The following is a 16,859-nucleotide window of genomic DNA, read 5'->3' as shown; positions in this document are numbered from 1 at the left end:
TCTTTTTAATAATGGTGCTATATCTTCAATGAAACATTTGTAGAATTCTCCAGTAAAACCATCAATTCCTGGACTCTTTGTGTTTTAAATTTTTAATTGTATCAACTATTTCTCTAAGAGTGATTGGTTCCGTCATCTCCAGGGCCTGCTCAGGGGTCAATATTGGTAGATTTATCTTGTTCATAAATATTATCATTTGTTTTGTGTAATGAATCAATATCTTCGTCATCATTTTGTATTAATCAGCAAATGTTGTTGCAATATCTGTGGGTTTTGTTTTGATTTCCTTAGAATTGGGATGTCTTATTTTTATTACTAACCACTCCACCTGTTTCTTTTTTATTTGATATGCTAATACTTTATTTGCACTATTACCTTTCATAGTACATTTGATTCATAAATCATAAAGCATTTTCTGCTTTAATGTTAATAATTGCTCTAATTTATATCTTTTGTCTTTTAATTCTGACATAATAGATTTTTTAAAAGTCTTTGTATGTTCACTTTCCATTTTTTTTTATTTTATTTTCCAACTGCTTCTGTTGATGTTTTCATGTTTTTTTAATTCGATATGTTATTTACAATTTTTTTCCTCTAATTACTGATTTACCCTATTCCCATAGCATGGTAAAATGACTTCTCCATTGTCATTGTTTTCAATATATTGGTTAATGCATTGTTTTATCTCTTGTACCTCTTGAAATAAAGTTGCTTAAAACTCAAATAGAGCAATAATATACACCTCTGCAACCAACATTATATTTCCTTTCAACTAAAAATATCTCTTTAACTCCTTTTTTTCCAATTAAAGTTATTTTATTTTATTTATTTAACCTTTATTTAACCAGGTAAAACTGTTTGAGAAAGTTCCATTTAACCTTTTTGATCGTGAGAACTTAGTGTCTTTCTTGGCATTGTTTCATTCATTTCCCTCTACCTGTAACGTGTCATGTGACGTCACCACCCTCCAGCGACTGCTCCACAGATCCTTTTTCCGTCCTCTTGTATGTAGATGTCCATTTCGCTCAGGATTATTGCTGCATCCTTTAGATGTACAAAAGTCTTTGTCTCTCCATCCTGAAAGATCCACAGTTGTGCAGGGTAGCACATCTGTGCCTTCACATTTTGCTTCTTTTTTGATAGGTGCCCATGAAGAAACATGGCCACGGTTACTTGAGGAAATTGAAAAATAGAAAAAATACAAATGGAAAATAGAAAATAGAAAAATTACAACTATCCTATATATATATATATATATATATATATATATATATATATATGTGTGTGTATATGTATATGTATATGTGTGTGTGTGTATATATATATATATATATATATATATATATATATATGTGTGTGGTTAAAAATTTATATTATTTCGGGGGGGGGGGGGGGGGGGGGGGGGGGGGGGGGGGGGTTGGTGTCTCTGATTTTGTTATGTTATAAAAAAAAAATATGATCAATTATTGTTGCACTCTGGGTAGTGATTCTACTGGGTTATTCTTGGCATCAAGCCTAAGCCATAGATTGCACTGATACAATAGAGTTTTCTGGACTGTCAGTATTTATATTTATGTCTTCACATAGAACAGCAATTTTTTTTCTGGAAAAGGTCAAATGGTTCTCTTATTTTATCAATAAAAGTTTCTACACAGGAGCCTGGTGATCTGTACACACAGCTAGTTCTGGCTGCTTTGGATTTTTCATTTATGATTCTTACAGAAAAACTTTTAATACATTCTTTAACTATTGTCATATTACAAATCTGCTTGTATTTTAATGCACAACGCATTTTCCCAGGAGAGAGGCAGGTCGCCAGCTGATCGCAGGACCAACACAGAGAAATAGACAACCACTCACATTCACTCCTAGGGAGAAGCTAGAGTGACCAGTTAACCTAGCATCAGGTCATTGGATGGTGACAGGAAGCCAGAGAACCTGGAGAGAGCCCACACATTACACGAGGAGAACATGCAAACTCATCAAAGAAAGAAAACTGTTCCAACCTCCCCCCAGCCGAGGCTTGAACCAGTTACCTTCTTGCTGTGAGGCCTTCTATTCACAAAATACATCACATGTCCTTCCATTTGGAACTCACCTGCATCTTCTGTTCTGAGGGCTATTGAAACTCTAATATTGTTTTCAAGAGACACAAAAAATTAGTAGAACTGCTAAACCTTTCATGAGTTTTGCTTTACAATTCTGACATTTTTCTGCTTCCTTTTCATTCAAATCAACTTCATCAAATAAAAAATGAATGACTATTTAAGACATCATGGTGTTCTGGGGTTTATTATAGATTCGGATCATTTTACCTTCTGTTGATATTTTACGCTCTGAATAATTAAAAAAAAAATAAAATGCACAGCAGAAATAATTGTGAACTTATATTGACACAATACAAAACTTAATCATTTATGTTTGTTTTTTTTTAATCTTTTTGGAGACGTTTAAGACTTTTTACAAACACAAATACATATTTGGCATTACAGATTTTATACACATATATCAAACATTTAGTAATATATTGACAAGTCTGTACAGATTAAATCTTTACTACTGCAATATATAAATTCAAGGGAATTAAGGCATCAACTTAATTAATCTAAAATATTTTTGCTATAGAACCCTCTTAATAAAACACTGAACGCAAAGCCTCTGTTAATGTAAGAGAAAAAACTATGGTGCTTTGGGGTGATGTAATGTGTTTTTAAGACATATATCTTTAAAATCTGGAGGACAACACTTTTCTTGACCGGAAAACCTTCATCAGGAATTTTTGTATCTCTGCTGACTGAAATCCATAGATGATGGGGTTGAGGCTGCCGGGGATGATGTGCAACAAGATCGCAGAAATTTTTCTCTCGAATGCATACTGAGGAAAGCGATGCAGCACTACAATAAGTAATTCACAAAAAAGCATGATCATATAGACAAAGAGATGAGTGCTGCAGGTCTTCAAGGCTTTACTGTTCAGGATCTTGCTGTTACTGGTTAGACAGATGACTGTAATCTTAGTGTAGGTGAGAACCATGCTGCCTATAGATGATGTAAACAGGACAACAGTGAACGTCAGACCATAGATGTTATTAATGACGACGCTCTCACAGGACAGCTTAAACAATGAGGCATTGTCACAGTAGGGGTGTATGATCAGAGTTCTGCATCGGTTCAGCCGTATAGTCAGACCCAACAGGATCCCAACAAAAACAAAGGCCACCCCCCAGGCAGAAACTGTCAGTTTAATCAACATTTTGTTGCTCATTATTGTCGTGTAACGCAGTGGATTACAGATGGCCATGTATCTGTCAAAGGCCATAATCATGAGCACTGTGTGAGAAGTGGTCGCAAATATATGTCCAGCAAAAGCCTGAACCACACACTCATAATAACCAATGAATATCTTTGAAGAAGGTTTCAGAATATCTGCCATCAGACGGGGCAACAGGATAAAATTCCCAAGTATATCATTAATGGGCAGGTTACAAAACAGGAGATACATGGGCTGGTGGAGGTTTTTGTCAATGCACACCAGAATTATAATCCCAATGTTTGCAATCAAAATAAACACACAGGAAAAAAGGAAAAAGAAAAAGATAGGATACACAAATGCATCTTTGATGGTTAACCCCTCGAGTTGGAGGGTAAAGCTGTTGAAGGTGTAGTTTTCCATCTGCCTGAAACAATAGAAATAAAATGATTAGACAGCTTTCTACAATACATACAAAATATTAGAAACTAAATATTCATGTAGAGAAAATTTTCATGAATAATAGAAAGTTTCAACTTTGAAATAATAACACCAAAGACCAGCTGTAACAGTATAAGTCTTGAATTGAACAAGGCAAATTTTTGTGTTCAATCTCATCAAAATTACATCTACACCAGGGAAATACATGTTACCTGTTATTTCTCTCCAACTGGAAAATCCTTCTCAGGCAACAGTCTGCCACAAAGCAACAGCACTGCCTCATTTTTATGATGAGAGGCAATCACCTGAGAACACCCAACGTAACATCTACCTGGTGACCACAGAAACTGTCAACACGCACTTAGGCGAACTTAACTTTTGTGTAGTGATTTAAAGATGCACCAGGGAACTTTTACAGATTTTCTCAGTGAGTAAAATACAGTCTTATCTTGACTAAAGTATTACCTGCTGCTTTCTTTCTACCTTTTCCTCAATTCCTCTAATCATGCCCTCATGTTTTTTTTTAATTTGGAATCAGCCAAGGTGTGATCAATCTGCTTGCCTGATCCAACCCCATGCCATCAGCACCCTGATCCATCCTCATACCATCAGAACCCTGATCCAACCTCATACCATCCAAACCCTGTACCAATCACATACCATTATAAACCTGATCCAACCCCATACCATCACAGAACCTCATAACATCAAAACCCTGATCAAACCCTATTCCATCAGAACCTTGATCCATCCAATACCAACAAATCATGATCCATGTCATACTACCAATATCCTGATCCATGCCCATACAATCACAGATCCCTGATCGAACCCCATTCCATAAATAACCTGATCCAACCTCATACCATGAAAACCCTGATCCAGCTCTATTACATCAAAATCCTGATCCAACCCCTAACCATCAGAATTCTGATCCAACCCCATACCATCAGAACCCCGTCCCATCACTCACCCTGATCCACCCTTATACTTTTAGAACCCTGATCCAACCTCATACCATCCAAACACTATTCAAACCACATACGATTATAAACCTGATCCAACCCAATACATCACAGAACCTCATAACATCAAAACCCTGATCAAACCATGATCGATGCCCATATTACCAATAACCTGATCCATGCCCATACAACCACAGATCCCTGACCCCTAACCCCATACCAGAAATAACCTGATCCAACTTTATACCATGAAAACCCTGATCTAACCTCCATACTCATGATCATGGAGGTGAACTCCCTGGTCTGGGGTGAACAGGGGCGTTGGAGCCTCTCTTGCCAGTGAGTCTGGATACAATTGTCTACTCGAATTGGAAGCTTGATGACTCCATCTAAGGTCGAGGGGTATCATTTGAAACCAGTCCCTTTTTTATATATTTGGATAATTCGTGTACACTCTAAAAAGAAATGTTTTGCAACAGTTTGCATTAGTCTTTTTGAGTTATGACAACTTCTTATGAAAATATTTTCAACCAACATACTATATTAATTTAGATAAATTTACTTTTTCCTCAATAATCAAAGGTATTTTTAATTACCACTCACTCAATAATTAGCAGCATAAACACATGTTTTTGAGTTGAATGCTCATATAAATCAGGTTTTTCCGACTAGTTTTTCCACATTATTTAAAAGGAATTTTTAAGTGTTATGAACTAAATTGAACACAGGTTTTTAAGTTTATTACCATTAAAAAATTAAGTTGTTCCAATTAGATTTTCCTCAGTAAATTTGAACTGTTTCATGTTTTTGTTCATGCATTAGTTTGCAAGAAAATGATTGGTTTAACAACAAAATTGTTTGACAGTTAACTTTTTAAATTTTAAACTGTAGCTGTGTTTTTGAACACACAATATTTATATCTTGAAAAAAAAAAAAAAAAAAAAACAGCACAGATTTAAAGAGCCCCACAAATTATAGGTAAACAAAACTGTCCTTATTGCTTTGAGAAATTAAGCAGTAAGCACACTCAGTTATGCTATCACAGCAAAGTTATAGGCCTTTACATATTTAAAATCACAGTGCCTAACATGTAAATCTGTTATTGTAATTGTGAAACATATTTAAACATTTTGTAATAATACAGTAAAGTTCTGAGCAAGTGCTCCTTAAACATTTACTTTCAATGGCCACCGATCTTCTAAAGGTCCATTAAAAAAAAAAAAAAAAAAAAAAAAAAAAAAAAAAAACTCTTTGAAACAAGAAACAGAATTCTTGGTCATCTATCTGTACACTGCTTTGAGGATGAAATGATGGTGTAGTATAAAAAGTTGTTTTTGGAAGTTTAGAATCTTCTATACTACATCTTGGACCCCTAAATACATCTTAAACAATTGTGACCTGCTCAAAACCTGAATCTCCAGTGAGATAACATCCAAAGTCAAGACACTTGTGATGAAACTCTCCTAAGTTATTATACATAGTTAGCCCATAACCATAACTTCAAATTTCAAAACAACATAATCTGATAGTGCTGTGAAACATGGGAAATCTTCAGAAAATACTATTCTTGAGACTCATTACTTTTGCACTGGCTTGCAGTCCATCAAGTTCAAGGAACAGCTTCTGAAAAACTTCAAATGTTTATTTAAGTTCCTTGCGATAGCTCAAATTCAGAGCATATATTATGCCCTTCAGCAAAGCAGAGCACCTTGGGATATCCTTTACATCTAGGATTTTGGTTCTCTCAACCACAATGGTTGCTGTCTTGTGGTCAGATACTGGGGTGGAGGGGTCACCGATATTAACAATTTTCATCACTTCCCCAACAAGGCCTGCCTCAAACTCTTCTGTGTCCTTGAAAAGTAAATAAAAAGAAAGATTAGCATGTTAGAAATAATAAATTGAATGATTACTTGTGGCCTTTTAATTATTCTTAGTGAATTCAGTTTATTAATGGAACCCTTACTTATTTCACTTTTAACACTTAAACACACACTTACACACACACGATGTGTGGATTATTTACCCCAAACTCTTTGAAACGGTCCTCTACCTTCTCTCCAATACCAAGGCAGCAGATAGCTACTTCTCTTCCGATTTCAATTGTATTGTGCTATTTGAGAAAAAATATATAAAAAGAAGTACCTAAATTAATATAATCTGATTGGATGACTGCAAAAAACACTTTCCTTTCAAAGACAAATCTAGATAATCATCTCGCCTCAAAAAGCATGTCCTTGATCTGCCTAATTCTCACTCCTGTAGCGCCTGCCCTTGATGAAACTATGTCCATCAGCTTCGGGATGCAATGGTCAAGTTTGGCCACAAAGGTAGATTCAAGGTTTACAGTGGTTATTCTCTTGAATTCTTCATATCTGTAGATCACATAAACAGAAGAATTAAATCTTGCAGACAATAAGCTATACTCAGTGGTTAAAGTGGGATTTCACAGGTAGGGGAGCCCTAAAATTTAATGTTGCAGTGCACTAGAGAAAATTACTTAAATGATTGCAAAACTTAAATTGAATAATTTATTTATTTGATTAAGGCGGTGGAGCTCAGCTCTGACGGGCTCCGGCCCACTTTAAACCCTGGCTATACTGCATTATTTCTTAGAGAAACAACTCCTAAATTAGAGTGTCAACATTCAGTGGTAAAACTGCAGGGCAATAAATTGACCCACCATTATTGACTGGTATGTTGTTCCAAGTGAAGTCACTCTCCAAAGAGGCCACTTGGAACCAAAGACTAGTTAATAATACAAGGTGGTTCAGTATCTTGCTAAAGCAAACTGTAACAGTTGTTAAAAGCAGTTCGCAGGCTTCACATAGTTAAGGACAAATCCGGTACTTCATAGGTCAAGGTATTGGTTTCACTTTTATTTAGTTTAAACTTGCAGAGACTTAAAACTTACTGCAGATAGATAATCCATCACAGTTACTCAGCAAATATATATGTAAGGGATAATACCCGACGAAGTGTCCATTATCATAAATTAATGGACGACACAGAGGTGTGAACCGTCCAACACGAAGCACACATAGTATCTTTGCATGAGCTCATTGGGGGGACACTGACAGAATCATATAATGATATTCTACACACCTTGACATCTTAAGACAAAATGTAATGCAGCCTTAATGACCAAAATACAAATTTAAATTTTGTATCACAGTAGTAACCTAAATTTACAATACAAATACCATACCTAACTCATCTCTATCTCTTGCATGCTAAAGAGTAGAATGGCCAAATTACACTGCTAAAGATGACTTATGTTAGCTAACTTCTGCTAATTCATCAACTCTATTAGCAGGTGTAGCTTAACATCTGTGAATCACATATTGGTCATATTACAATTGCAAATAAGACCAGAATCATTGCTTTAGTAGAATATATTTGTAAATAAATGACACTCACCTTGAAAACATCCTTCGTATGGTATTTATTTCACTATGCAGGGCTTCAAACACAGTCTTAACTGTCTGAACTTGTCAAGGCATGTTAAGTGAGCAAAGAAGGGACTTGAAATCCTTAACTCAAGCCAATTTTATTAAGTTACTACAAATTAATTTTTATTTTAAATCAATAATCACATAAAATTTAGTTTAATTTACACACAACATTGCGTTGGCGTAATTCTCAACATTATTATGTCAACACAACTCATGAAAATAATGTTTGCAACTTTTAAGGTTTGCTTAAATCAACAAATTACATTTTTATCTTGCAACTATACATTTAATGAAGTGGTGGTAAAAGGTGTCCTGAATTACTTTTTAGAGTGTAGAAAAACACTGCATAGGGCTGGCTTGGTCCACCTACTTTGGCTGGCTCTGATGCAAAAATCAATAGAGTAGTCAGCAACAGTTAAATTTTTATGTCTCAGTCCCAGTAATCCCCCTTTTTTAAAAATCCAGGTTAAAAACATTTCTTTTCCCATGCGCCTATGCATGAAATCTGCACGGTAACTTTTTTAACTTATCTTGCTTTTAATCATTTTAATGTAATTTATTATTTTATTGTGATTATGTGTGCCTTTTATTATTCTAAATATCTGTAATGTCTTTGTTTTAAGTAAAGCACTTTGAATTGTCCTGTACATGAAATGTGCTATACAAATAAACTGCCTTGCCTTGCCTTACCTTTCTGTCTCAGATCCACTCAGATCCTTACCATAAACAACTCAACGGGAAAACAGGTCGAAGGAGCCACAGGCTGGGGGCTGCCTCTCCCACTCCCCACTGTTCACAAAAATGGTTGATGGAAAGCCACCTTCGCTTGCTCAGAGGTGAAAGTGCGTGGCTGCAGGGCAAACAGAAGAGAACAGTTGGTGAGGAAAGGATTACAGGTGTCACAATCACCATCATAACGTTCCGGGGTCCCCACTCGTGGTTCCGGATCCTATCTGGGACCAGGCAAGTTTGGAACAGACATGGAAGCTGGAGGGTCCGGTGGGGTAGCTGATCTGGAAGGGGGCTGTGAAAGTTGCGTTTCTATTTGCTGAAGCCATTTATTAAAGCGATGAGGGCTTGATTCTGAAACCTGGCTGCTTCTCTTGCTTCCGCAGCTGATATGGACAGCAGAGCTTCATGTTGCTGTAGGGTGCCCTCTATCGACTCCAGGCGGTCAAGCAGCAAAGGGCTGTATGCTGGGTCCAAGTTTGACCCCGGTCACTTGCTTGCCAGGCAAGCTTGTTTCCTCTGGGCCAGGGCTGACTGTGGGGAAAAAGGACTGGTGAGCAACCAGAAGTCCAGGACGCAGCAACAAGATAGTGAGAAAGGTAGTAAGCAAGTAGTAGTGATAGTTTGTCCTTTCAGATCCAGGTGGGACCAGATACTGAACAGGGCTGAGACAAAAAGCTAGGTCAGGAGCAGGCCAGGTTGAAAGCGGGAAGTCAGAGACAAGGTTGGACTGAGATCCATATTAGGGCTGGGGCACGATGCTATGGTCAGGAGTGTGCAGGGTCAAAGCCAGGGAATCAGTCCGGGAATGAATGTTGGAGAGTCAGGGATGAAAGCAAAGACAATCTGGCAAATAATGAGACCGGACAGGTTAGGTAGTGGCACTGATGAGGTAATTATTGGGTGGCACCAGCAGGTGGAAATGGTTAAGCTGATGAGAGGGCGCGGCAGAGCCAGAGGTCAGAGTGTGTAAGTGTGACAGAAAAAGACAGATTACAGACGGATTACTTATTCACACATTTATATACTACTGTAAGTACCCCCCCCCCCCCCCCCCCCCCCCCCCCCCCTCTTTGATCATAAGCCCCATGAACCGCCTATATAAATATTTTTTATTCTTACAGGCATTATGTAGTCCTTCCGTCATTCAAGGTTTGTCATCCACTTTTCTCCCAGAAATTTTCTTTAATTCACAGTTTTCCTCATACCCCTCTGTTGCATTTGATAAATGAATCATAGGCAGTGTTAACAACTTTCACATATAGACTGTCCCAGTTTAGTTTTTTTTTTTTTTTTTTTTTTTTTTTTTAAACTCTCTTCTGAAACCTCCAAGGCTGCTTTTTGATGTCTCTTATCCCTTTTTCTGCATTAACATTCTTATTTTTACACAGATCCTTTTTGTATATCATAAAAACAGGTAAATGCTCACTTATGTTGGTTAAAAATAACTCACTATCCACTAGTTCACAAGTTAAATTGGTAAAAATATGATCTGTTTTATCTTTAAACTGTAATGTTGTTGTTATTTTTTCCATTCACATCACATATTTCATCCTTTCCCACCAAAGATCTTTGCTAAGGGATTGTGGTTTTAGCCAAACGACTGTTATTAATTTTTTGCAATTGTAATCAGTATTTGAATTTATTTCTTATTTTTGGTTAACAGAGTTTTTGGTATAATTACCAATAAGAACATCTGCAACTCTAGATTTAGTTTTTCCTTACACATACGTTTTAATATTTCTCCTTACATTCTCCCAATGTTCTTGATTATGGGGCAATCCCAAAATATATGTGTATAGTCTCCTGATTGGCCACAACCTCTCCAGCACTTGTCAGACGTTTTACTGTATTTTGACCAGCTGTAACAGTATAAGTCTTGAATTTGAACAAGGCAAATTTTTGTGTTCAATCTCATCAAAATTACATCTACACTAGGGAAATACATGTTACCTGTTATTTCTCTCCAACTGGAAAATCCTCCTCAAGCAACAGTCTGTCAAAAAGCAAAAGCTCTGTCTCATTTTTATAAAGAGAAGCAATCACCTGAGAACACACAACGTAACATCAACCTGGTGACCACAGAAACTGTCAACAATCAGTTAGGCAGCACAACTGAACTCAACTTTTGTGAAGGTTGGTAGTGATTTTCAACGAATTCCAGAGTCATCCCGACTTGGCTGAACCACTAGCCCCTGATGGTGTGGAGAAGAGACACCCGGATGACCAAGCCTTTCACCCTACCCCAAAGGGAGAGTCGAACCACCCAGAGGAGGAAACTCATCTTGGCCGGTTGGTGGTGTTTGGTGAGGGTAGGTAACATAGACCGACTGGTAAATTGAGAGCTTCTTCTTTTGACACAGCTCCTCATTCACCGCAACAGGCTGATGTAGAGTCCACATCACAGCAGATGCTGCAACGATGCGCCTTGCAAATACTTGAACTCCTCAACTTGAGCAGGACCTCATCCCTGACCCAGAATGGACACTCCACCCTTTTCCATCTGAGCAGCATAGTCTTGGATTTAAAGGTGTCAATTCTCATCCCAGTTGTTTCACACTTGGCTGTGAACCACACCAGCCAGGCTTGATCATGGCCCAAGGGTATACAAGACCGCATCTTCATAGTAGTTAGAGAAGCAGATGTGGGGCTGGAAGACCAAGGTTAATTTGAGGGTTTTTCCTCAAGCTTTGTATCACTAAATAAAGATTTCTTTCTTCTTCCACAAAAAGCAGAGACCCAGTCCTGAGTCCTCCAAAACAGACCCACTCAGCACCCTGGTTCATCCATAAACCTTGTGAACACAATCAGTGATAAAGGGTTGCCCTGAAGGGGTCCAATCCTCACCAGAAACAGATCCAGCACGCTGCCATGAATGTGGACCAAGCTCTCACACCAGTCACACAGGGATTGGATGGCCCTTATCAGATGGTCCAGTATGCTGTATTACCTGAAAACTCCCCACAGAACTCCCTGAGGGACACAGGCAAAAGTCCTTTCCAAATCCACAAAGCATATGTGGACTGGTTGGCCAAACTCCCATGCATCGCCAGGACCCTGCCTAGAGTGTAAAGCTTGTCCACTGTTCCACAGCCAGGACAAAGACCACACTCTTCTTCATGAATTCCAGACATGACTATCGGATGACACCACCTCTTAGAGACCCCCAAATAGACCTTACCAAGGAGATTGAGTGTTATCCCTCTGTTTGTCTTTCTTAAAAACAAAAAAAAAAAAAAAAAAAAAAAACATCCCTAGTCAGAGGAACTGAGATGTGCCAACCAAGACAGACACTGACACCAATGAGCTTTTTAATAACCCTGGTAGCCTCGGCCCAGAGATAGGAAAGCCCACCTCTAAGTTTTGTCTGTTTTGTCTTTGAAAAGCATGTCTATGGAATTGAAAATCTCTGCGATGTACTCTTGCAACTGTAACACAGGGGATGTGGCCTGGATCGTGACTGAGGACGGGACCACGTGAGCCCACTGGTAGACGAACCCAATGCCAAAAATTAGTCTAGGGTTCCCTATTACAGAATGCAGATTAGGTCTGGCTAAAAATTGACAGAAGCAAGATAGAGTAAAAATGATCTGTATTTTATTTAACAATAATATAAAAAAATAGCAAACAACACAACAATAAAATTATCTTAACTAATTTGGGTTTAACACAAAAACCACTGCAAATGAATTAGTAACCAAACCAAAATCAATATTACTAAATAAACTGCAACACTAAATCAAACACAAATAAACTCCAAATTACCAAACGCTTAAGGTGCATTGTGCAGAGTTAAAATAAAACTGATGGGAGCATTGAAAGCATAATAGGCAGCAGAGGCAATCTGTTTCACCAGCTAAAATACATGCTCGTCATTAGAACCAAACTATTAGCTGCTACAGAATTGTTTGTACCTCTTTCCTGAGCAACGCAGCTCGACTCTGACATCACACAGGAGACACACTAGCACAATCTAGTTTGGAGGAATATACATGAACCTGATGTATATCAAACATGCAACCTACAATTACGTGCTAGCACTTACCTTCACAGCAGATGAGCATGGAGCACAGCTGTGACACGGACAGGAAATCCAAAATCAGGGCTCCAGCAAACAAACCATGATGACAAATCAGTGGTGACACACATGCCGTAATGCCGCAAACAAGCCCAGAGGTATGGAAGAACTGTTTGGTGAACACACATGTTTATACTTCTCCTAATGACACTGAGCAGAGCAGTAGAAGGGGGAGAATGGCCCGCAATGCCTTCACACCCGCTTATCGGGTCGTAAACCACAGCAACAATAATTATTTTGGGTAAAACCACCCGGTTACACAACAGAACCACAACATCCCAAGTCAAGGTCAGCAGCGCCCCCTCCCCACTGTATCCATAATGATAATACATTGCTACCTACACTTGAGTCATATGATGGTGGACCAGAATCTCCTCAAAGACATTTGGAAGTCATTCTCCATGGCCTCAGTAAACATGTTCCCATGGGGTCACCAGGTGTGGAAGGGGCCAAGGAAGTTGGTGCAGTGTTGACTGAGTGGTGGCTGAAGATGGGGAACTTTGTGACTTGTTCCTCAACTACAGAAGTTGGATTTGAGGATGTCACTTCTTGAATGGGGAAGGAGCTTGAGCTGGTGCACAAGATAAAGAAGGTCTGGGGAGATATGGTCAGGCTTGCCTTGACACACAACCTGGGCTCTGGAACCAATCTTCTTGAGAATAGTTGGACTCTCTTTCATTCTAGAGGTGTCCCCAGTGACGGGCATCACATGGCTATGTTCATACTTGTTGACCCCAATTTGTGGCCTGCTTGTTGGGGGTTATCATAGTGGATAAAGTAGTAGCCTTTGAGTGAGGGGATGGCTCCTGACTGTTGTTTGTACCTGTGCACAAAATGGCAGTACAGAATAATAACTATTTATGGAGTCCTTGGAAGGGGTGGTGGGGTCACTTCTGCTGGGGGACTTTAGTGCTCATGTGGGCAATGGCAATGATTGCTTGATTGATCTAATGATATTCTGTACTGCAGAGGGAGTAATAAGCTAATCCATTCCAATCTTTAATGTTTTTATTTTGTTATTCTTTTATTTTTCAACGAATTTCAACGCATTTTGTGCCAACAGGAGATCTTCTATATCTTTTACTTGTTAAATAAACTCTTTTATTGATGTTGCTTTTGGTTAAAATCATGATCGTTATTACCCATCTGAAATAATTACCTTTTTAAATCTTGCTCCTGGTCCTAAGTAACACTTTTCATACTTTATTTTAATCCATACAAATGTCTTTACAAGTCCTAAGGGGGTTGTGTAGGTAGGTGATTATTTACATTTACATTTTCTCTAAATCTGACATGACAAGAAGACAAAAAGACACAACTTACAATCACTTCTTTCCCCCATGAAAAACATGTTAAATATTAATCTTTATATTCAGTTTCTGAAGCTTCCACTACGTTTCTAAGTTTTAAGCACAGCTGTCAACGAATTATTTAAAAAAAAAGTTTAGTTACACTAACAAATGAAGAAAAATGCCAAAGATGATTTGAGCTCAAATTCTACATTTTCTGGCAAATAAATGAGAATTTAATGATCAGAGGTGCCGGTGTTTTTCACTTTTAGTCATATTATACAGGTTGAATAATTAGAGAAAAATAAACTGGAGAGCAAAAACTGTTTGTGATCAGCTCAAATTCACATTACACTCTTGTTATGCTTGTTTGCTGTTACTTCCTCACCCTCCTCCTGCTTTGTTACGAGCCAACCAGGGTCAAGTCTACATCCTGTTTCCAGAGGCAGAAAGTTTCTGGAACAAACTCCCCGAAACCTGCAGGCCTGCTGAAACTCAGCTGCTTTACGTCTGCTTCAATGTTTTCTCTTTTTGGTACCTTTTATCAAAATAACTGCTAATTCCTCACTCCGGAAGTTTGAATTCTTCCATTTCCTTTAAAGTAATTTGAGTTTTTTCTGTATGTTTGTTTTAAAGTAGCATTTAATGCTTTTTCTGCATGCCACTGTAAAGCTTTTAATGTTTTATATGAAACACTTTAAATTGTCTTGTATGTGAAATGTGTACAAATGAACTTGCCTTGTGGAAAACTTGGTAATATAACAAATTTGAACATTTTCTTTATATCTTCAGATTTTATACTTTCCTCTTTGCTGGCACTGAATGTTTTGTACTGCATATTTAGAGCAAGTCTTTTTTTAATCACCATTAACTTCTTATAATCTGTTAAGTAATATTCTAACAGATTAATGTTCATTATTGCAATGCATCCATTCAAGGAAAATAAAAGTGTCAGCTAAATGAAAGTAATGTGAAAAAAGATAAGAAAACAGAGTGATACTTTTTTGTGTGTGTATGAATCAGGAAGACAAAACTTTTCTGGACCAGAGAAACTTTGACAGGAAGTTTTTTATCTCTTTGGACTGAACTCCATAGATGATGGGGTTGAGGCTGCCAGGGATGATGTGAAACAAGATGGCAGACATTTTTCTTTCAAATGCATACTGAGGAAAGCGATGCAGCACTATGATAAGCATTCCACTAAAAAGCATGATCATATAGACGAAGAGATGAGTGCTGCAGGTCTTCAAGGCTTTACTGTTCACGGTCTTGCTGTTACTGGTCAAACAAATTACTGTAATCTTAGTGTAGGTGAGAACCATGCTGCCGATAGATGATGTAAACAGGACAACAGTGAAAGTCAGACCATAGATGTTATTAATGACGACACTCTCACAGGACAGCTTAAACAACGAGGCATTGTCACAGTAGGGGTTTGTAATCATAGTCCTGCATCGGCTCAGTCGTACAGTCAGACCAATCAGAATCCCGACCAAAAGAAAGGCCAGCCCCCAGGCAGAAACTGTCAGCTTCATCAACATTTTGTTGGTCATTATTGCAGCGTAACGCAGCGGATTACAGATCGCCACGTATCTGTCAAATGCCATAATCATGAGCACTGTGTGGCAAGTTGTAGCAAAGAAGTGTCCAGCAAAAGCTTGAACCACACACTCATAATAACTAATGAGTATCTTTGAAGAAGGTTTCAGAATATCTGCCATCAGACGGGGCAACAGGATAAAATTCCCAAGTATATCATTAATGGGCAGGTTACAAAACAGGAGATACATGGGCTGGTGGAGGTTTTTGTCAATGCACACCAGAATTAAAATCCAAACATTGGCTATCAAAATAAACACATGGGAAAAAAGGAAAAAGAAAAAGACGGGATACACAGATGCCTCTTGGATGGTCAACCCCTCGAGTTGTAGGGTAAAGCTGTTGAAGGAGTAGTTTTCCATTTACCTGAAATAAAAGAAATAAAATGATTAGACATCTTTCTACATTAAATACAAAACATTAGAAATTAATTATTAATGTAGAGAAAATTCGCATAAAGAAGAGAAAGTTTGAACTTTGAAATAATAAAACCAAAGAAAAGCTGTAACATTATGAGTCTTAAATTGGACAAGGCACATTTCTTTGTTCAGTATATCTCATCAAAATTACATCTATAGTATGGGAAAACATATTACTTGTTATTTCTGGTGTCTCTCCACCTGGAAAATCCTCCTCAGGCAACAATCTGCCACAAAGCAAAAGCTCTGTCTCATTTTTATAAAGAGAAATAATCACCTGAGAACACACAACGTAACATCAACCTGGTGACCACAGAAACTGTCACCAAGCAGTTAGGCAGCACAACTGAACTCAACATTTGTGAAGGTTGGTAGATGCAATAGGGAACAGATTTTCTCAGTGATGCACACCCATCAATGGCTCATCCAACATCCATCCACGTCTTAAGTGTATAAATATTATTCAAGATTCTTTTTGGTAGACTGGAGCACTTAGGGTGGAACAAAGGCCTATTGAATCTGTAGCATTTATTGTTTTCAATTTAATTTAGCTTTGTTTGTATAACGCCAATTCACAACAGTCATCCCATAGCACTTTACAGACAAAATCAATTGAGGCCCATTTATTGAATCA

The 16,859-nt window shown here is 37.9% G+C and overlaps 2 protein-coding genes across 2 annotated transcripts; both read right to left on the bottom strand.

Annotated features, from left to right (window-relative positions):
* Positions 1-2,562: 2,562 nt before the first annotated feature.
* On the bottom strand, positions 2,563-3,676 carry LOC121654841 (olfactory receptor 146-like). Its single transcript, XM_042009180.1, has one exon. It carries the CDS (start codon positions 3,671-3,673, stop codon positions 2,726-2,728), a length of 948 nt encoding a protein of 315 aa, XP_041865114.1. The 5' UTR covers positions 3,674-3,676; the 3' UTR covers positions 2,563-2,725.
* Positions 3,677-15,226: 11,550 nt separating this feature from the next.
* LOC121654843 (olfactory receptor-like protein COR4) lies at positions 15,227-16,171 on the bottom strand. Its single transcript, XM_042009182.1, has one exon. The coding sequence runs from the start codon at positions 16,166-16,168 to the stop codon at positions 15,227-15,229; it is 942 nt and encodes a 313-aa protein (XP_041865116.1). The 5' UTR covers positions 16,169-16,171.
* Between the last annotated feature and the right edge of the window lie 688 nt (positions 16,172-16,859).

This window comes from Melanotaenia boesemani, chromosome 15 (genome assembly GCF_017639745.1).
Source record: "Melanotaenia boesemani isolate fMelBoe1 chromosome 15, fMelBoe1.pri, whole genome shotgun sequence".
In the NCBI taxonomy this organism is placed as follows: Eukaryota; Metazoa; Chordata; class Actinopteri; order Atheriniformes; family Melanotaeniidae; genus Melanotaenia; species Melanotaenia boesemani.
This window is presented reverse-complemented; position numbering and strand designations above follow the sequence as displayed.

What these genes read in the sequence shown, in the direction of transcription:
- LOC121654841 (XM_042009180.1), bottom strand. Translation starts at nt 3,673, where the DNA reads ATGGAAAACTACACCTTCAACAGCTTTACCCTCCAACTCGAGGGGTTA.
- LOC121654843 (XM_042009182.1), bottom strand. Translation starts at nt 16,168, where the DNA reads ATGGAAAACTACTCCTTCAACAGCTTTACCCTACAACTCGAGGGGTTG.